Source organism: Phoenix dactylifera, chromosome 10 (assembly GCF_009389715.1).
Source record: "Phoenix dactylifera cultivar Barhee BC4 chromosome 10, palm_55x_up_171113_PBpolish2nd_filt_p, whole genome shotgun sequence".
Classification (NCBI taxonomy): Eukaryota; Viridiplantae; Streptophyta; class Magnoliopsida; order Arecales; family Arecaceae; genus Phoenix; species Phoenix dactylifera.
This window is the reverse complement of record NC_052401.1, coordinates 12,580,213-12,602,806: the sequence shown is the minus strand read 5'-3', so window position 1 is coordinate 12,602,806 and position 22,594 is coordinate 12,580,213. Positions and strand designations below refer to the sequence as shown.

Genomic DNA, 22,594 nt, shown 5'->3' with positions numbered 1-22,594 from the left:
TTTCCGAGCAGTGAATAATATATATGGCATTTGATTCACAACTAGGTCTGACCATGCATTACAAGCTAGTTTGCATAAAATCTAGCCAGTTCGTACAGAGAAGCTAAAGAGCAGGAAAATACTATCAGAGTACACAATTTTGATAAAGAACAGAAATAGCTCAAGTCTGCCTTCTGACTTAATGAGTCAAACTAATTTGCTCTTCTTGGTGCCCTAACCTCAAACTTTAATTACCCGGACTCTATTCATGGGGCTGTATGCTGTAAGCTGTCACAAACTTAAAACCAGCAAATAAGATGATTGGGCTGCTGCTGCTGTGGTAGCCTCTACCTAGATGAAGTACATTAACATGAAACCGCTCAACAATTAAATGGTACATTGTTTATTACACTTCATACAGGAATAGCTGGGGACTCTGGTACACCAGTTGCACCACTAAGAACTGTAACATTTCCATCAGAGTCAACATCCACAATGGCAGAGTCTCCCTCTTTGATCTCTCCAGCAAGCATCTTCTCTGCCAAGCTGTCCTCCAAGAGCCTCATTATGGCCCTCCTCAAGGGCCTTGCTCCATAGCTTGGGCTATAACCTTCCTCTACCACCCTGTCTCTAAACCTCTCTGTAACTTGAAGTTCTATGTTCTTAGCCTTCAGCCTCTCAAACACCTCTTTCAGCATTATATCAGCAATTTCCTTTACCTCAAGCTTTGTCAACTGCCGGAACACGATCATTTCATCCAACCTATTCAAGAATTCGGGCCTGAAATACTGCTTCAACTCCTCGGTAACCAGGCTCTTGATTCGATTATAGCTGCTGTCTTTCTCATCATAGTCAAGATCAAATCCTATCCTACGCCCTCCCTTCTCAATCACACTGCTTCCAACATTGGACGTCATAATCAGCAGGGTGTTCTTGAAATCCACAGTTCGTCCCTTACTATCCGTTAACCTCCCATCCTCTAAAATTTGAAGCATCATGTTGAATACATCCGGGTGAGCCTTCTCTATCTCATCAAAGAGGACAACAGTATAGGGGCGACGGCGAACTGCTTCAGTTAGCTGCCCACCCTCAGTGTACCCAACATAACCAGGAGGTGAGCCGATGAGCTTGGAGACTGTATGTCTCTCCATGAACTCACTCATGTCTAGTCTGATCATGGCTTCCTCAGAGCCAAAGTAGTAAGCAGCCAGTGCCTTAGCCAGCTCTGATTTTCCAACACCAGTTGGCCCAGAAAATATGAAGCTAGCAATTGGCCGGTTGGGATTCTTGAGACCGACACGGGCTCGGCGGATGGCACGGCTTATGGCTTTGACAGCCTCGTCCTGGCCAATAACACGCTTGTGAAGAGTCTCTTCCATCTTAAGGAGGCGATCTGACTCATCACTCGAGACTTTCTCAACTGGGATTCCAGTCCAAGAAGACACAATGTGTTGTATGTCTGCTTCTGTCACAACAGGGCCCGAATCACCTGCCTCGCTCTCCGCTTTACTTCTCTCTTTACCCTTGTCAATTAGGGCTGATATCTGCGCCTTCAGTTCCATCTCCCGATCACGAAGCTCCCCAGCCTGTCAAAAATATATTTTAGTCCAAGAAGAGTAGATATAGGTTAGATGGGATGAGGCAGGCTGATTAAGATGAAACAACTACATAAATCTAAATAAGATGAGCAGTCAGCTCAAACAAATATTGTTTGAAACACAACTTCCATCTCTCAAGCTCATTTATAACTGCCAAAATGTTTGATATGAATAATTACAAAATCGATAGTTAATCAGAAATTGATAGTCAAATACCTTCTCAAAATCTTGGCTACGGACCGCCTCATTTTTCTCCTTGGTGATCTGCCTGAGCTCTTTGTCAAGTTCTCGGGCCTCCTCGGGAAGCTGGCAAGGACAGATCTTCCTTAATACAGCAAGCAGAGAAACTTCCTGTTTGAATGGGAAAAGATAAAGCCATACCTGTGCATGGCGTAGCCTCACACGAGAACCAGCTTCATCAATCAAGTCAATTGCTTTATCAGGAAGGAAGCGGTCACTGAAGGAACACAAAAATGTATAAGAAATCCAATAGAAAGCAAGGGAGGAAGAATATGAATCAACCGTCAAAAATGTACTGTGCCAGAGAGATGATTTTGGGTTAGGCAAACCCGTATGAAGGAGTAGTTGCCAATCTTTGGGTAAGATAGAAAAAACACTCCTCCATAGTTGTTAGTTATTAGTGCAAGATGAATGAAAGCATCCAGCGTGATAAAAAAGTGATCTCTTAACAGTAGAATGAACCTCTAGGGCAAAAGTCTGCCCTTTAAGATTTTGTTTGGTTGCATGAAGAGAGAATTACTAAAAGATAGGCAGAATTAGAGCAAGCATTCTTAGTAGTGTTCACATCATGTTTCATATTCACATCTCACTTTCTACAGAGGTCAGCTAAATTAAATTTGTAGTTTCTTTTGCAAGAAAAGCTCATAAAATACTTATATTTAGGCAACTGTTTACCATCAAAGCTTCCTCAATTCTGCTCTTATAGATTGTAAGGGAACCACAGGGCACATATCATACAATCATGCAACTGTTGGGATGTGAAGTTTTGCGAGCAGACATGCAAAAGATATCATTCATCATCCCATTCTAAATCCTATAAAAACAAGGCATCAACAACCCAGATTTTACCATATACCTTTTATTATTTGAAAACAAAAAAAGAAAAGTTGAAGCGGTTCAAAGCATGGTCGGTGGAACCATTTCGAACCGGATGGTTCAGGACGTACCGAGCCGTACCAGTGGCGGACCGGGACAGTTCCGGCAACCGAAACGAAAAGCTTTCAATAGAAGAGAAGGAGAAGGAGAAGGAAAAAGAGGAAAAGAGAGAAAGCGAGCAGGGAAGGGAGGGAGAGCGAGAGGAAGGAAGAGAGAGGGAGGCCGGCACGGAAGTGATCTCTCCCTCCCTCTCTCTTCCTTTTCTCTCTCTTTTCCTCTCTCCCATTCCCCCTCTCTCCTGCCTCCTCTACTGTGTCAGTACGGGCCCAGCACAGAACGGTACAGGGGCATACTGACCCGTGCTGCCAAGCAACCAATCCAAGCCCCAGTTCTGGCATAGTAGACCTTGTTTCAAAAGAACATTATGCCTTCTTAACACCAAATTTTAGGTTAAAAAAACAAGAAAGCGACAATAAAGGTAACTTTCAATAAGGAAAATTTAGCATTTCATTAATGTTATTGAAACTTATATAGTCTTATGCAAGAACCCTCTCACTCTGTACCACAATCCTTGGGACATGAGGAAACTCTATATCCAATACATAGCCAGAAAAGATTTTTCAATGCTAATTTCACTCAAAATATGCTTCCTAAAGACAATATGCTTTTCCAATCAAGAACGTCTTCTTGTTCAACTAAGAAACAGAGCCCTTAGTTTAAAGAGTTCTAACCCAATAGTCTCTCTAAACACCATCCAAATTGCCTTCTAATATTTATCCCAAATATCTATGGATGCAAAATAATTTAGAACCTAAAGTTTTAAGACTTCTCCAGCACTCCCAGTAACATCTACTTTTCTTTGTCCTCGAATTTTTAATGCTTATTGTGGGTGCATCTCTTAGAGTTAGTAGTCATAGTTTCTTGACTTCTAGCTACTTGCAAGAATAAACTCCCTGCTACCAAGTTGCATGGATAATTCTTAAAATATGATTTCTTTTTAAATGATCGTAACTTTGCCTTAGCACCAAAGATAAAGGCCGCCCAATGCATAAGGATCACTCCATTGCTGGGTTTATGGAGGATCAGATTTATACAACCTTATCCCCATGTGTGGAGAGGTTTCAAATCCATGACTTCTAGGTCATAATGGAGCAACCTTACTGTTGCACCAACACTCACCCTTTTCCTAAAGTACCAAAGATGTGACTCACAATTAGAGAATCAATAATAAGGTAGAAAGGATGGCAAGATATATAGCAGAAAAAGAAAAAGCATCTCATGTGACCACGGTTCGCCGTCTGGATACCAGACTCCGTATCGGTGCCACACTAGCACTGTATCGGTACAATACGGTATGAAATCTTTTTGGCGTACCGAGTGTCGGCACACCTTCCTTACTGAGTGTCGAAATGCCTCCAATACCATGTACCGGTACACTAAAAGGTTATAAAGAGTTCATATTTGTTACACACATGCATGTATGTATTTGTTACACACATGCATGTCTGTATTTGTTACATACATGTATCCATACATGCATGCATGCCTACCTAGATTTTTGGAGGCTACCATGTCCGACACTCGGGGACATTTGGACACTTGGCACACATGCCAAGTGTTCAAGTAACACTGCAATAAAGTCAGACGCATGAACCCCAAGAAGTTTTTGGAGAGCCCCACATCAAGGTGTTAGGCAGCAGAAGCCTTAAGCAAGTGCTTTTATACAATATTAGGTACCATTGATCATTGAAAAGAAAAGAGACTTTTCTGACCCACCAATTACCACATACAGTTCACCTAAGAATGGTAACAGCATATAAAAAACAGCATTGTATGAGGAAACTATGCCCTGATTCTACTTACCAAACTAAAAGGACTAACATACAGAAACCTTATGTATTGAAACTTGAATAACAAACCTAATGTATTGATATGACAATTGAGCAGCAGCAACTAAAGCTTCATCTGTGTAACGAAGTTTGTGGTGAATCTCATAGCGTTCACGAAGCCCCTTCAGAATCTGAATTGATTCATCAACTGTTGGCTCTGGTACTCTTACTGGCTGAAATCGTCTTTCCAGAGCAGGATCCTTCTCAATGTGCTTCCTGTATTCATCGAGTGTTGTGGCTCCAATACACTGAACAAAATGAACAAGGGCTTGGTTTACTATGGCCAGTTACTAGCATCTTGGAACTCCATTTACAAGATGTAAAGTAGAAACTAATAAGAAAAAGTTAGCTAAAAGTTAGTTTCACAAAAAGATGAAGGCTCGATGGCTTTCCAGTGTTAAAGCAATCAAGAACAGTACTCCAAATCTTCAATGAAAAATAACACTTTATAAAATAGAAATGACAATAATCAACTATGGGCAAAAGGTAAAGGGGGAAAAAGTGACATGAAATCTTCTAATACCTGTAGTTCACCTCTCGCAAGAGCTGGTTTTAAGATATTAGCAGCATCTATCGCACCCTCTGCTGCTCCTGCTCCAATTAATGTGTGTACCTCATCGATAAAGAGCATTATCTCATCACTTTGCTTTATTTCCTCCATCAGCTTTTTTAATCTTTCTTCAAACTCTCCACGATATTTTGTACCAGCAACAAGGAGTCCCATATCAAGGGTAATGACCTAGATTTTTCAAAAAGAAAGAGAGAGAGAGAGAGAGATGATCGAGTCAAAAAATAGCATTGTCCAAAGTCAAGTATTATGATTGAGAGCCAAAGATGGGTGATTAGAAGCAATCAGACAATCAGAAAGATACCCAATATTGTCAAATATTGCACCCAGAAAAGGAAAACAAAGGACAAATGCATGATTAACTATATCAGACAAAAGGAACAAATGTAATTCCCAGAATTACTAAAGAAACAGAAGTGACCAAAACCTGTACATGACAACTAGTTGAATAGGATAATCCAAACAAACCTTCTTTCCTTCAATTGTTTCTGGAACATCCCCATTTGCTATGCGTTGAGCAAGTCCTTCTGCAATGGCCGTCTTTCCAACACCAGGCTCTCCAATCAGACAGGGATTGTTCTTTGTCCGCCTTCCCAGAATTTGGGTAACACGTTCTATTTGCTCTTGCCTGCCAACAACTGGATCTAGTTTGCCCTGTAACATCATAAAATGTTTAGATTTTAATGTTTCAATAACAAGTATTAATATGCATTCTTTATGATCAAAAAATGAGAAATTACCTCCTCCGCTAACTTTGTCAAATTAGTACCATACTCCTCAAGTGTGGGCGTCTTATGGCCGCTGCTTCCTCCTCCAACCCCAGCACCAACAGCTTCTGTGCTTTCACCAACCATCCTAATGACCTACTTAAAAAACAGAAGATTATAGTCCACATAATCGTTAAAAGTGCAGAAGATTATATATGCATGTATATGTATGGACCAACTTCTGAATTAGAACATGCCTGTGTACGGATATTGCTTGGATCAGCTCCAAGACTCTCAAGCACACGAGCAGCTACACCCTCACCCTCCCGCAACAGCCCAAGAAGCAAGTGCTCAGATCCAATATAGTTATGACCTGAAGAATTAACAAGTTTGTACTTAGGAACTTTTGCTTAATAAAACAAATATATACATGTGTGTGGGTGTCATATGAGGATATATTTGGTCCCCCCTTCAGATCTCCACTCTGTTATACATGCTCATTGATTTGAGATTCGGCAAATCTCAAATTTAAATAAAAGTTGAGATAGAAACCAAAGTAGATCACTGATTTGGTATGATTCCATGAATCCCATACCTAAGATAGAGTTTTACATAAAAAAGTGGATCTCCTTTCTTATTTGGTTTGGGGAGAGGAAGGGGGGAGGGGCAAGTAATATCAATCCATGTGATATCATTTTCTTTCTCAATTTAGTCGGATAATAAAGATCCATAAATAGAAAGAAAAATATTTACTTCTGCGGCCATCCAGGTTAATAAAAAAATCTGGGCCGTTTGCTATTGTAATATGGAAACTATGTTGTTTTAAGTAACCATTTGTGCACAAGAAATAAAACTTGTTGGGAATTGTGTCCCAAAGCCAATTTTTTAGTTGTAAGAAATTGAATTATGTATATGTTTTATTAAAATGAATAAAAATTTATTCTGGCAATTTTCTATTCATCACAAGTGTTGCATCTTCAAATTGAACTCCTGTGTATTGTGATGAAGTCCTTAGGACTAATTTAGTGGATAAAAGAGGTTTTATCATTTAGTCCTTAAACCAGTTCGCGACCAAATGATGAGCTATCAATTGGACGATAGCTATGTCAAGTATAGGTCGTTGTGTGCCATTTAGTTGGTTGTCCTCTTAAATCAAGGAGTGTGGAGATACTGTATGGCATACAGGTGAGATGTAGGAGTACATCGTCACTGAACAGTGACTCACCTGCATAGCACTCTACTGTCAGGAGTTAGCTTGCAAAGCATATGGGCATAAGTACCCCTTACACCTGAGACTGTCACGGTGACTTGCAAGCAACTCACTGTACTTAGGCACTGGATGACCTGAATTTCTAATTCAGGGATCGGAAGGATGCTGGGTGCAGTCAAGTACTCGCGAAGTCTGTGTACGAGTCAAGATGGGATTGACCGCTCCAGATTATAGGAGTTGATGTCTCGCTGTATTTCAATTCAGTAAAACCTTGGCCAGGGTAAACCAAGTGATGGTCACTTGATTTGATTAATTGAAATACACTATGGATGACCGGACCCAGAATTCGACAGTCCACTCTGAGGTCATCTTGAGCATCGATGGTCATAGGGATGAATTATGCAATAACCATATGTTTAGGTTCTTGAATGTTGCTTTGCATATTCGACCTATCCGGACGTCGGGTATCATTGCTAAATGGTCACCTCGATTAGTGCATGGAGTAGTCCATGTACTACCGGCTTAGTGTTCGAACCTATCGGAGTCACGCACATTAGTCAAACTAAGTAGGAAGGTCTTGACCCAATTTAATTAAGAATTAAATTATGGGTCATTTGGAATTTAGTTCTGTCTATGTTCCGCTAGCACCGAACATGAGGTACATGCTAAATTTCATGGATGAACAACTAATTAAGTCTGTATTTCGGGTCAATCAAGTTTCAATTAATGTAATGGAACTTGATCAGGACTCAATTGTTGAGATTGGATTTGATTGGGTCTAAATTAGTGTAATTGGGCTCGATCATGATTTAAGTGAGATTTAATTTCGTATTTGTTCTGATCTAAGTCGGATTTGGATCGAGCCGAAACTAGACCCAATTGAATTCCCCATGAGTCGGACTCATGTGGAATTTTTTCCGAGTCAAAAATCATTTAAATCGGCTGTCAATTTGGATTAGAACCAAATAGGCTTGCTTTATTACAAAATGGGCTAACCCATTTCCTATTTGGCTAAACCCATTTCAATGGTTAACGGCTGACTTGATTTTTAAATCCCATGGACCCATGGACCACTTTCCCTCATGGACCCTTAACACTTTTCTTTGTGAGCCGCGATGGAGAAATGCTGGGAGGAGAAAACAGAGCCTTCTTCCTCCCAGCTTCGTCTCCACACCGCGCCACCGTCTAGCCTCCGTTCGGCTTGCCGTCTAGACCAAAATGTTCGGTTTTGAACTGGCTACATTCCGATTCATTTAGATTTTTGAAATCTGGCACGTTTTCATGGATTCACTAGTTTTTTCCCACCGTTTGTTTTGAAACAAGCGTTATGAAATTCATCCATAAATGAATTCTTTAATGCTCGGTCAATAACGCCTCTTAACTCCTCTTAGCGTTGGCCTATTTGAGGCCACCGTATCATCTTGAAGATGAGAGGATGAGAATTTTCTTGAGAAGAAAATTGTCAGACAGAAGGAGAGATTTGCTTCTGTGAAGAAGAAGAAGAGAGAGAGGGAGTCCTTTCTCCTCCCTTCCATTCCCTCTGGTGGTTTGGAGTACGGTCTAGGGCCGGTGTCCTCTCCTTCCTTCCATTCCCTCTGTGATCAAGATCAAGAGACGGGCATCAGTTCGGCTCAGGCGTATTGTGAAGAAACGGGAGGAAAGAAACCGAAGAAAGAAAGAAAGAGAAGAAAGAAAGAAATAGGAAGGTCCTTTTTCCAGATTTCCTTTCTTCCAAGGGTCCTTTTGCAAAAAATTGTTTTGCACGAGTAAAGACATCATCCAACCTTCTTGCGAAGCTTGACGTGCGTGCGAAGTAGAGGGCTTGCAGATCCAGGCCTTGCAGAGCTACCTTCAGGGATCTAGATCCAGATTCAGATTCAAATTACCTCGACCAACTTCCGCTACGGGCTTGAGGTAATTTTACATAAAAGTTAAATTTAATATTTATAATTGTTATAAATAAAATAAAAAAAAATTAAAAATAATTTTTCATGCCTGGCGTTCGATTTTATCGGACAACTCGGGAAATTTTTCCTTCAACTGGTATCAGAGCCAGGTTGGCCGATGGAATTGGCCTATAACATCTAGAATTATGCATGATTTAATTTTTAAATTAAGATTAGATCTAGATTTATTGATAAAATATCAATCTTGTGCTGAATTATAAGGTTGTCCTGCTATAAGGTTAATCCCTTATAGTGAAAAGGTTGTCCTAGTACAAAATTGAAATTAATTTGTATCATAAAATAAATAGTTTATTTTTGTGAAATTATGCATAATTGATGTTTATGAAATTTTAGTTTTAATTTATTATGACCACAAAGTTTAAATATAAATTGTTTATATTTGGAATAAATTGACACCTTGAATCCATGATCATAATACATTTAATAAAGAATTAAATGTTGAATTTAAAATTTAAAATTTGAATTTCAAATAAAGATTTAAAATTCAAAATTTAAAATTCGAATTAAAATTTAAATTTGAACATGGGTTTTGGGGCATGGGTTAGCACAATCAGATTAGTTGACTAGGTTAGACCTAATCATGAAATCAAATTGAAATGGACTAACTTAAGAAACATGATTTAATCTAATCAATAGTTGAACTAGACTAAATCAAGCTTTATAAAATGATAAACTCAATAGTTGTAGTTTATCATATCCAAACATTTCAATTGGATCTGATTGTGGCTCAGTGGTCGAGCCCGAGTTCCTAAGGATAACCTAAATCAACTTGATAAACCAATTGGTGTCTAAGGTAAGTCGGCATTTGATCATGGTTTTTAATTGGGGCTACCTCTTACCTGGCCAACATAGTTGGTGTCTAGGAAAGAGGTTAATAGCGTAACCCTCCCATGATCTCTCTTACCTGGCCAATTTGGTCGATCAAGTTTTGATTAAGGTACCTTGAGACTTGGCACTCACCCATGCCATTAAGGAAATCAGTGTGACTGATTTAGGTGTCTAATAGACCAATAAGAGCTAGTTCTCTATATGATTTGGTGAAATCAGTGGGAGGATTTAGAATTATCGATCAGGTTACATATCATTTAAAATCCTCTAAATTATTAGGTCCTTAAAATGATAAAGTTATATAGATAACTAGATCATAGCCTCCCATTAAGGTGAATGATAATAGGTCCAATATTACAGTTGAACATGCAGGACGCTTCCGTCTGGTGTTCCTCTAAACACTGGAATTATCCTTCATTATATGATAGCTTTTTGAGCTATCTAATTGTGATTAGGTTGGCCGAGCCTTCCTCGGGCCTGATCATACATTAGGTAGTATCATCGAGTTAGTTCATTAATGGTTGGACCTAACCAGGATTTTCAGTGGAGGCCTCCGCCTACTGATTACCACTTGGGGCAAAATTGATTGCTAGAAATTGTTTAGAGAAATAATTGGTAATGTACCTACCCTTAGATGCACATGGGTTGGCCGAGCCTTGGGCTCGTATGCAGTGCGGATTCTAGCACCCACTAGGAAATTAAAGTAATTCCTCGAATTAAAGGTAGAGGCTATTAATTCGATTAAAATAGTGAGAGAAAACTTTAGACTAAAGTCCAAGTCTTTAGGATTAAATAAATCATATACTGATTAGTTGGGTTTTTCCTTTATTTTTCAGATATGGCTAACTCATTGTCCCTCCGAAAACTATTAGACAATGATAAGCTTAATGTACCTAACTTCGATAGCTGGTATCGAAAGATGAAAATAGTATTAGAGCATGAGCGGCTCCTGTATGTGATATCGGATCCTGCACCTGAGGAACCTGCAGCCAATGCACCACGTGCAATCAAAGACGCTTATCAGAAGTGGCTCAACGATCGCACTACAGTGCGTTGCATCATGAGGGCCTCGATGAATGATGAGTTTAGTCGTAAATTCGAGGAAGCGCAGCCAGTGGAAATCCTTCAAATGTTGAAGGAGTCTTTCGGCACACCTGATGATGTTGAACGACATAAAACCTCCTGCGCTATATTCAATGCCCGCATGAGGGAAGGGGCATCGGTCACCGATCATGTATTGTACATGATCGAACAAATCGATCGCCTAAGTAAACTTGGCTTTCCTTTGCACGAGCAATTGGGCAAGGACGCCATTTTAAACTCACTTCCCAAGTCCTACCTGACCTTCCTTAGTCATTATAGAATGACTAAACCTGAAGTATCCTATCATGGTTTGTTAGGTTTACTGCAGACCTATGAGAAGGATCACCAACTCAAAAAGGAGTCGGTGAATGTGGTAGGTGGGACTTCTGCAGGACTTTCTTCCTTTAAGAAAGGAAAGAAGAAGAAGGTGCAGAAAGCTCGTGCTGGGGTCTCTAAGCCCAGCCAGACTAAGAAGCGTAAAGCCGATAAGAGCAAAGCAGAGTGCTTCTTCTGTAAGAAGATGGGTCATTGGAAGCGGAACTATCCGGCTTACATAACGTCCCTTGATCCAAACAGGCCTAAGAAGAAAAAGCAGCAAACAGTTGCTGCACAAGGTAATTATATGATAACACCTTGTAATTTTTCAATTTATGATTCTACCACTTGGGTATTGGATACCGGAAGTCCAATTAATATTTGCAATTCATTGCAGGGACTTCAAGTTAGTAGAAGATTCAAGAATGACGAGAGATTCCTGAACGTTGGAGATGGAAGATCAGTTCCAGTCCTAGTTTTAGGAGTCATTCAGCTTGTTTTTGAATCTAGAGTAGTCATATTAGATGATTATCATTATTGTCCAACATTTTTAATGAATGTCATCTCTGTAGGTCTTTTGGCCAAAAATGGTTATTGTTTATCAATAAAAGAAAATTTTTGTGATATCATTTTGAATGGTATTAAAATTTTTCGTGGATAATTGAAATATGGCATTTATACTCTATCACTGCCTGTGAATGTAATGTACACTTCTAATAAACGCCCTAAGTTAGATAATGTCAATGAAGCTTATTTATGGCATTGCCGGCTAGGTCATATAAATAAAAATAAGATAAACAGGTTAGCCCAACAGCCAACAGGGCATTTTAGAAATCAATGATTGTGAATCATTGCCAACTTGTGAATCCTATCTTCTGGGTAAAATGACCAAATCACCTTTTTTCTAGAAAAGGTGAACGAGCCAGCGATGTTCTTGGCCTCATACATACTGATGTATGTGGACCTATGAACGTAAGTGCCAAAGGTGATTATGCCTACTTCATAACCTTCACAGATGACCTATCCAGGTATGGGTATGTCTATCTGATGAGCATAAGTCGGAATCATTTGAAATGTTCAAACGATTTCATAGTGAAGTAGAAAAACAGACTGAAAAGAGTATTAAGATCCTTCGGTCAGACCGAGGAGGAGAATACCTTTCCGGTGATTTCTTGACTTATCTAGAGGAGAATGGGATTCTCTCACAATGGACCCCTCCAGGAACACCTCAGCACAATGGTGTATCCGAAAGGAGGAATCGAACTCTGTTAGACATGGTTCGATCCATGATGGGGTTTACTAGTCTGCCTATATCTTTTTGGGGTTATGCTTTAGAGTCTGCATGTATAATACTAAATAAGGTTCCAAGTAAGTCTGTTGAGAAGACTCCATATGAGATATGGACTGGGCGTAAGCCGACACTTTCATACCTTAGGGTTTGGGGATGTCCGGCTTATGTTAAACGTTCTCAAACTGACAAACTTGGTCCTAGATCCGATAAGTGTTATTTTGTAAGGTACCCCAAGGAAACTAGGGGTTATTACTTCTACCTTCCTAATGAACAAAAGATGTTCGTAGGACTTAAGGCAACCTTTTTGGAAAAGAAATTCCTTAGTGAAGGAATTGTTGCCTCTAAGGTTGAACTTAGTGAAGCTCAGCAGATGGAAGATTTAACACAAACTACTGAACCCACAGAACCGAATTCGATTAGATCAAACCCGGAGCCCAATGTAGAAGCACCATTAAGGCGATCAGGTAGAGTACCGCGTCAAGTGGACAGATACTATGATTTCTTGGTCCAAGACGCAGATCCCATTGAGCTTGATGAGAACAATGAGGATCCGATTACCTATATGGATGCTATGCAGAGGTCCGACTCTGAGTTATGGCTTAATGCCATGAGATCCGAAATGGAATCCATGGAAATCAATAGTGTATGGACACTAGTTGATCCACCCGAAGGGATAAAACCCATAGGGTGTAAATGGGTCTTCAAGAGAAAGAGAGGCGCAGACGGAAAGGTGGAGACCTATAAAACCCGTCTGGTTGCCAAGGGATATCATCAACATTATGGTACCGATTATAACGAGACTTTTTTTCCTGTGGCAATGCTAAAATCTATTCGGATCATGCTAGCTATAGCAGCATATATGGATTCTGAAATCTAGCAATGGATGTGAAAACAGCTTTTCTAAATGGAGAGCTAGAAGAAGAGGTGTATATGATACAACCTGAGGATTTCACATCCATAGACGAGTCCAAAGTATGCAAGCTACAAAAGTCCATTTATGGACTTAAGCAAGCTTCTCGAAGTTGGAACATACGTTTCGATAAAACTATCAAAACATATGGCTTCGTTAAGAACGGAGAAGAACCTTGTGTCTACAAGTGGGTTAATGGTTGAGTGATCACATTTCTTGTACTGTATGTGGATGACATTCTCTTAATTGGGAATGACATTCATGCATTACAAAATGTGAAACTCTGGCTGTCATCACAGTTCTCCATGAAGGATCTGGGAGAAGCATCCTACATCTTAGGGATGAAAATCTATAGAGATAGATCTAAGAGGTTGCTTGAATTATCCCAATCCACGTACATCGACACTATGTTGAAGCGGTTCAACATGGAGAATTCCAAGAAGGGCTATCTTCCGATAGGCCAAGGAATTTCTCTCTAAGAAAGATTGTCTGACAACTTCTGAAGAGAGAGAGCGTATGAGTAGAATCCCATATGCTTCTGCAATAGGTTCTATCATGTACGCCATGACATGTACAAGACCGGATGTTGCTTACTCACTAGCAGTAGCGAGTAGGTATCAGTCTGATCCGGGTGAGAACCATTGGAAGGTGGTGAAAACCATCCTTAAGTATTTAAGAAATACTAAGGACCAATGGTTAATCTATGGAGAATCTGACTTAAAACTTGTGGGGTTTACAGACTCTAGTTTTCAGTCAGACCATGATGACAGTAAGAGTATGTCAGGATTTGTGTTTACCCTGAATGGAGGAGCAGTCTGCTGGAAAAGTTCCAAGCAGCATTCAGTAGCCGATTCCGTATGCGAAGCAGAGTATGTTACTGCATCAGATGCGGCAAAGGAAGCTGTTTGGATCAAGAAGTTTGTAAATCAACTTGGTGTTGCTCCCTCAATCAACGGTTCAGTTCTTTTGTATTGTGACAATACTGGAGCCATTGCACAAGCAAAGGAGCCAAAGTCCCACCATAGAACCAAGCACATTCTGCATCGCTACCACCTTATACGAGAGATCGTGGAACGAGGTGACGTCAATCTTCAAAAGATCGATGGAAAGGAGAACCTAGCTGACCCATTCACTAAAGCCCTTTCTGTAAAGGAGTTCGATTATCATAAATCGAAGATGGGTATAAGATACTGTACAAATTGGCTTTAGTCCAAGTGGGAGTTGTTGGGAATTGTGTCCCAAAGCCAATTTTTTAGTTGTAAGAAATTGAATTATGTATATGTTTTATTAAAATGAATAAAATTTTACTCTGGCAATTTTCTATTCATCACAAGTGTTGCATCTTCAAATTGAACTCCTGTGTATTGTGATGAAGTCCTTAGGACTAATTTAGTGGATAAAAGAGGTTTTATCATTTAGTCCTTAAACCAGTTCGCGACCAAATGATGAGCTATCAATTGGACGATAGCTATGTCAAGTATAGGTCGTTGTGTGCCATTTAGTTGGTTGTCCTTTTAAATCAAGGAGTGTGGAGACACTGTATGGCATACAGGTGAGATGTAGGAGTACATCGTCACTGAACAGTGACTCACCTGCATAGCACTCTACCGTCAGGAGTTAGCTTGCAAAGCGTATGGGCATAAGTACCCCTTAGACCTGAGACTGTTACGGTGACTTGCAAGCAACTCACTGTACTTAGGCACTGGATGACCTGAATTTCTAATTCAGGGATCGGAAGGATGCTGGGTGCAGTCAAGTACTCGCGAAGTCTGTGTACGAGTCAAGATGGGATTGACCGCTCCAGATTATAGGAGTTGATGTCTCGCAGTATTTCAATTCAGTAAAACCTTGGCCAGGGTAAACCAAGTGATGGTCACTTGATTTGATTAATTGAAATACACTATGGATGACCGGACCCAGAGTTCGACAGTCCACTCTGAGGTCATCTTGAGCATCGATGGTCATAGGGATGAATTATGCAATAACCATACGTTTAGGTTCTTGAATGTTGCTTTGCATATTCAACCTATCCGGACGTCGGATATCATTGCTAGATGATCACCTCGATTAGTGCATGGAGTAGTCCATGTACTACCGGCTTAGTGTTCGAACCTATCGGAGTCATGCACATTAGTCAAACTAAGTAGGAAAGTCTTGACCCAATTTAATTAAGAATTAAATTATGGGTCATTTGGAATTTAGTTCTGTCTATGTTCCGCTAGCACCGAACATGAGGTACATGCTAAATTTCATGGATGAACAACTAATTAAGTCCGTATTTCGGGTCAATCAAGTTTCAATTAATGTAATGCAACTTGATCAGGACTCAATTGTTGAGATTGGATTTGATTGGGTCTAAATTAGTGTAATTGGGCTCGATCATGATTTAAGTGGAATTTAATTTCGTATTTGTTCTGATCTAAGTCGGATTTGGATCGAGCCGAAACTGGACCCAATTGAATTCCCCATGAGTCGGACTCATGTGGAATTTTTCCGAGTCAAAAATCATTTAAATCGGCTGTCAATTTGGATTAGAACCAAATAGGCTTGCTTTATTACAAAATGGGCTAACCCATTTCCTATTTGGCTAAACCCATTTCAATGGTTAACGGCTGACTTGGTTTTTAAATCCCATGGACCCGTGGACCACTTTCCCTCATGGACCCTTAACACTTTTCTTTGTGAGCCGCGATGGAGAAATGCTGGGAGGAGAAAACAGAGCCTTCTTCCTCCCAGCTTCGTCTCCACACCGCGCCACCGTCTAGCCTCCGTTCGGCTTGCCGTCTGGACCAAAATGTTCGGTTTTGAACTGGCTACATTCCGGTTCATTTAGATTTTTGAAATCTGGCACGTTTTCATGGATTCACTAGTTTTTTCCCACCGTTTGTTTTGAAACGAGCGTTATGAAATTCATCCATAAATGAATTCTTTAATGCTCGGTCAATAACGCCTCTTAACCCCTCTTAGCGTTGGCCTATTTGAGGCCACCGTATCATCTTGAAGATGAGAGGATGAGAATTTTCTTGAGAAGAAAATTGTCAGACAGAAGGGGAGATTTGCTTCTGTGAAGAAGAAGAGAGAGAGGGAGTCCTTTCTCCTCCCTTCCATTCCCTTTGGTGGTTTGGAGTACGGTCTAGGGCCGGTGTCCTCTCCTTCCTTCCATTCCCTCTGTGATCAAGATCAAGAGACGGGCATCAGTTCGGCTCAGGCGTATTGTGAAGAAACGGGAGGAAAGAAACCGAAGAAAGAAAGAAAGAGAAGAAAGAAAGAAATAGGAAGGTCCTTTTTCTAGATTTCCTTTCTTCCAAGGGTCCTTTTGCAAAAGATTGTTTTGCACGAGTAAAGACATCATCCAACCTTCTTGCGAAGCTTGACGTGCGTGCGAAGTAGAGGGCTTGCAGATCCAGGCCTTGCAGAGCTACCTTCAGGGATCTAGATCCAGATTCAGATTCAAATTACCTCGACCAACTTCCGCTACGGGCTTGAGGTAATTTTACATAAAAGTTAAATTTAATATTTATAATTGTTATAAATAAAATAAAAAAAAATTTAAAACTGATTTTTCATGCCTGGCGTTCGATTTTATCGGACAACTCGGGAAATTTTTCCTTCAAAACTTTCATTTTTGCTTTTAGGGAAAGAAAAGGATAAAAAACTATTACGTATGTATATGTATATGTATATGTATATGTATATGTATACATAAAACTCGTAAACCTAGAGGAATATTTCTTGTTCTCTCTATATGTTTCATTCTTATCCCATCCCATGTAGGACTTGATGTTGCTAACCATTTTTAGATCCAGAAACTTTGATATACACATATTAAGGGCCTGCTCACTTCTAATTCTTTTTTTTATTTTAAAAAAAATTATGAAAACCGCGACAAAAAAACATGTTTAGTGCTACTTTTTTATTTATATTTTTTAAAAGACATTTTTATTAATTTTAGAAAAAATGAAAGTAAGAAATCCCTACTTTCAATATTCTTAAAAATGAGGAACTTATGTTTTTACCACCAACACCACTACCACCTCCACCATAATCACCACCACCACTACTGATGCCACCATTGTCGCCGCCACTGCCACCCTTACAACCACCATCGTTGCCACAGTCACGCCATCGCTACTATCGTCTCCAACTCCACTATATTGCTGATGCCTCCAACACTACTATCATCACTATCACTACCATCACTATCATAACCACATCGTTGCCATAACCATTGCCCCTGTCGCATTGTTGGTGTCCTCAACACCACAATTGCCGCCATTGCAGCCACCTCTGCCGTTGTTGCCACCTCCGCCTTTCTTCCATCATATCATCGCTGCCATCATCACCACCTTGGCTCATCAACACCATCACAACCTCCACTGCAACTACAACCATCTCCAGCACCATCAATATGTTTATTTTTAAAAATAATTGACTATGCGGAGCATGTTTATATTTTAAAAATTAGAAAAAAATAGCAACAAAATTTTTATTTTTCTACTTCTATAAATAGAAAGAATGAAATGATGCCAATCGGCACCAAGGTGTTCTCGTAGTTTTTAACTCCATGTTGTTAGAAATTTGTTGCAAATGTATATGAACAAGATCTTTGAAACAATCCATATCTTTTTCATTTACTTTAAAAAGGTATTTTGATAATTCTTTATGTTCTTAGACCTCTTTATATGCCACATGGTAAACTTGTAGTTAATAAATTTTTATCAGTGGTGTTTGTCATGTTAATATGACCCTAAATAATTGGGATAAGACCTGATAATTATGGTTATGGTGTTTGTCATGTTACCCATTTGGAGATTGGGATTGTTATTTGCTCTAGCACTCTTTATTCTTTTAATTATCTTAAATGAATTAAGGATGGGAAATTCCACCTTTTAGCATAAAAGGGAAACTCATAATGCTGGAAGTAAAAACAATAAAAAATAGTCTTCAATCTGCTTGGCTTCCCCTTCATCTCCATTTTGTGTTTCCCCTATTGAAAGGTCTATTTCTTTTGCTAGTGAATGAAACATGGTAGAATCATTCAATTCCTTTTTTTAAAAAAAAAAACAAGTTGAAAGTATTGCAATTTGTGATGCGTAATACCATCTAAATTAATTTCTATTGCTCCTTCAGAAACATTTCAAGCACAACATTAATATATACACATAGTTAATAAAAAAATAATTGTGAACTTTGGTAATCCCATTACTTGTAATGTCATCTCCCTAATGTGGTTGGAAAAGACACCCAAGTTCCCTTGAGATACCACAAAACATCGTAAAACAGGATAGTAGAATTTTATAGATCCATGAGGTTCAAAACTCCTAACACAACAAAAGGCTAATGACAAAGACTCTCTGCCAGAACATGCATAAGCTACATTGCTTAGGTCATAATATCCTCGCATAGCATGCCAAGAGATTTAAACACTTCACAAGTAATGAATATATGCACAATAGTGCAAACTTTTAAATCACCATAATAAGTTGACAAAATAATGTGTTATTCATGTACAAAAATCTTTAAGATCACTAAATCTCTGGGCTAGATGCTTAAACTTCCCATACCATGTTCACTTTTATTGCATACAAAAATTTGTTTACATGTGCATAATATGTTATGTAAGTGAGGATAATTCTAATAAGTCCATGATGCACTAGCTTTAAACATCCTCAAAAATTATGATACTAACTTGCTTTTGCAAGATACTCAATGGTACAAAAATATAAACTACACAAAAATAAACTTTAGAAGTAGCAGGATTAAGGATCGCCAAGCCACCCCAAACCGCTCAAGGGCCACCGACCTATGCCGAACCAAGCGGTTCAAGACATACAAAACCAAACAGTTCAGGACATACTGAACCAGACCAAGTAGTTACCAAAATGGTCCGGCTGGTAGATCCAATTACTCTTTTTTTATATGAAAAGTAAAATCCCCTCTGCACTGCACTCTCTTGACTCCTCTCCCAATCTCCTGATTCTCCTCTCCCTCTTCCCCTCGCTCTCAATTCAAGCTTTCTCTCCCCTCATCCTCTTCTCAATCCTCTGCCTCTGCCAGACCGCTTGTGATCATGTCAAAGCCAATGCAACGACGACCACGGCTAGGATTGGGGTTCAAATCGATGCAATGCCACCACCTCGTCCTCCTCTGGTTGTGATGAAGATCCTCCTTCATCGCCTCCACCATCTTGTCTCAGCTACCTCTGACCCTTATCCTTCTCTGGATCAGCACCTCCATCAAGCCACATGAGGCTTCCCTCTCCCTCTCCCTGGTTCCAGTATGCATCAAGCCTCGAGGTCGGCGCCTCCACTAGGCCGAGTGAGTCCTCTCTCTCTCTCTAGCCCTCTCTCCCTCCCTCTGGTTTTGGTATGCATTGGATTGGCACCTCCATCAGGTTGAGTGACCCCCCTCACTCTGTCTACCCTCCCTCTGATCTCCCTCCCTCTTATTCCAGTATGCATCCGATCAGTATGGTACATACCAGTACCATACCAAACCATTCGCTAGACACTATGATCTCCAATATTGGTTCAATGAACCTTGAGCAGGATAGCAACTCGCAAAAACAAGTAGATAAAGGGCACAGCAGCAAGCTGCAAGAAATGTCAAATAACAGTCGACCAAATATTAGAATCAAAGATGTGTGACATCATGTTATTTACATTTCACAACATCAATATGATGGAAGCATGAGTTGAAAGGTTCTGCATGAATTGGAAGCTTTTATCTGGTGAACAACTTAGTACCAAGTTGGTGCTGATACCCTATGGCACACATACAAACTCCATAAGTGGACATTATAAAGCAATAAGATAATAACTAGTAAGAACAAACAGACAGAAGAGACAACAGCAAACTGCAAGAAATGTCAAATAATGGCCAACTAAAAATTAGAATAAGAGATCCTTGACAGTATGACATTTACATTTATAACATATTTCGATTCGACAAAAGCAAGAGTTATAAAGTTATGCATGGATTGAAAACTTTTATCTAGAGAATAGGTCAGTACCAAGCTGGCGGGCTTCCTCAAGTGACAGTTCCAAAACTCGCTTCGCACGTGGTGTAAATGGTATTTCAACAGCAACAAAACCACTGCCCCTTCCAATAATCTTTTCAACTTCCACACGGGCATCTTTAAGATTTACACCCATTGATTTTAAAACTTTTGCAGCAATACCAGTCCCTTCACCAATAAGACCCAACAATATTTGTTCTGTCCCAACAAAATTGTGGCCTAGCCGCCTTGCTTCTTCTTGCGCAAGCATGATTACTTTGATTGCCTTCTCTGTGAAGCGTTCAAACATGGCTACAGGGACTCCTCGACAAGCCTTGCCCTGTGGAGAAGAGATATAAGCTGATACCAAAGAATGAAAATCCTGTCTAGACCTGGACAACAAATCCAAATTATTTGCCCCCCGCAAGCCTGCAAAATCTTGCAATCTGAGAGGGTGTGATCTTAAGTTGCCCATCATTTTGGGAGCCTTTCTAGTCTTCCCAGCGCCTTTCAGCTGTCCACGGTTTCTGCTCACAACTTGGGAAGGAAGAATAGCTGACTGGACCAAAGCACCAGCCATATCTTCTGCCTAATGAGAAACAGCTATATGGAATGTATGTATATAAAAACCTGCAGCAAAAAAGCAATTGACAATAGCCATTAGCTTATATTTTCCCATTTATTACTATATTTGGACAGAGAATGAATAATTACTTGATCGCAAAAAACCTGCAAGAGTGGAAGAGCATTTGACTATAGGAATAAAACATATAGGAAGTCAAATAGGGCGACCAAACATACATGGGAAAGTCTATGATCTTCATTGTGGAATAGCTAACAATTTGTTTGACTAATGCTACATCAAATTCAACCCACCCACCTTATACTCCAGAACAATTCAAGGAAAATGGTTAAAGCAACTGAACTATGGAATGAACTGCAATTGCCACAAGAAGAACTGGGTGACAAGGATATTAACAGAGGCAAATAGATGCATCTTAAGTGAATTATTTTTCTCCATATCAGCATTTGAAAAAACTAAGGAATATCCATACATGCAACAAGGATGACGACCAAAATATTTGAGCATACAGGAAAATATTAGAAGAAGCCCAATCGCTGATGAATTCATATTCCTAACAACAGACAGTTACTTTCTTTGCCAGTAGAAATCAACAACAGAAGCAGAAAGAAGAGGCCCTAACCTAACTCTGAATTCACTGATCAAGAAACCTAATCTTTCTCATTTTTTTAATATTAATAAATTCACACAAATAAGTTCATAAATTCACAACCGTAATAACCTACATAAAACAATTAGGAAACAGATCACAGGTTGGTAACAACTTTACCAGTATGTAGTTATCAAGAAATTTAACTACAAATCAGCAAACGAACCAAAAAAAGAAAAAAAAAAGGGAAGCTGTTCCGAATTCATAACTCAAACAAAATCTAATCTTTCAAACTCTTTCTATATGCAAAGAATCGAACAAGGAAGCCTCACTTGTTCACGGTCGCATTTAGCTGTAGAACAGAAACGGAAACCGAACCATTAAGAAATTTACGTAAAAATCCACAAAAAAATTAGCACAATTCACAGCTCAAAAATCCTCACTTTTCAAACTTTACACAAGAAAATATACAAACAAAAAAAAGTTTCACGATTTCACATTCACAATAGCTGCTCCGCAACATAAATGGAAACCAAACTTCGAATTCCCACACCCATCAACCAAGCAAATCAGAAAACGCTAGAGTATCAGTAAAAGCCCTAAAAATGGACAATTACCCATAAACGTAAGCAGAAAGCGACAATTCGAAGCACAAAGCAAAATCCCAAACCTAAACCAAATCGCATCTCAAGAAACCAAAAAATTTCGAATCCTTCCACGCGAACCGATCCAAGCTAAGAAATTTCATCATTTACAGACAGAATCGTGCGACAAAAGCAGCAGGATTAACCCTAGAAGAGGACAGACGGGCGAAATCGCGTACCTCGGAGCTGCAGCTAGGGCAAGAGGCGGAGCACGCTTCTCCTCTCGTATCAATATGATGCTGTCGGGCGAGAGGATATTGGAGCCACGTGGACGACGATGAGCCGCGCTGGGGGTTGTCTTCTTCCCGTCGCCATCCCGA

The 22,594-nt window shown here is 39.7% G+C and overlaps 1 protein-coding gene across 2 annotated transcripts; it reads right to left on the bottom strand.

The window, feature by feature from the left end:
* On the bottom strand, positions 1-22,594 carry LOC103697332 (ATP-dependent Clp protease ATP-binding subunit ClpA homolog CD4B, chloroplastic). 2 transcript variants are annotated; one of them, XM_039131027.1, is made up of 9 exons: positions 22,454-22,594; positions 20,474-21,088; positions 6,115-6,230; positions 5,891-6,013; positions 5,619-5,804; positions 5,106-5,321; positions 4,613-4,830; positions 1,794-2,034; positions 1-1,565 (listed from the first exon to the last, which is right to left on the bottom strand). In XM_039131027.1, exons 2-9 carry the CDS (start codon positions 21,036-21,038, stop codon positions 393-395), a joined length of 2,838 nt encoding a protein of 945 aa, XP_038986955.1. In that variant the 5' UTR covers positions 21,039-21,088; positions 22,454-22,594; the 3' UTR covers positions 1-392. The 2 variants fall into 2 exon arrangements, with proteins under 2 accessions (XP_038986955.1, XP_038986956.1); XM_039131028.1 differs by lacking the exon at positions 22,454-22,594 and having other exon boundaries at positions 393-1,565; positions 1,794-1,883; positions 1,959-2,034; positions 20,474-21,038.

Bases quoted from the DNA above. Each gene is read 5' to 3' on its own strand.
- LOC103697332 (XM_039131027.1), bottom strand. From the start codon at position 21,038: ATGGCTGGTGCTTTGGTCCAGTCAGCTATTCTTCCTTCCCAAGTTGTG. The intron at 5,322-5,618 runs GTTTGTTTGGAT...TGAAAAATCTAG, and splicing joins AAACAATTGAAGGAAAGAAG to GTCATTACCCTTGATATGGG. The intron at 1,566-1,793 runs GTATTTGACTAT...TATTTTTGACAG, and splicing joins GTAGCCAAGATTTTGAGAAG to GCTGGGGAGCTTCGTGATCG.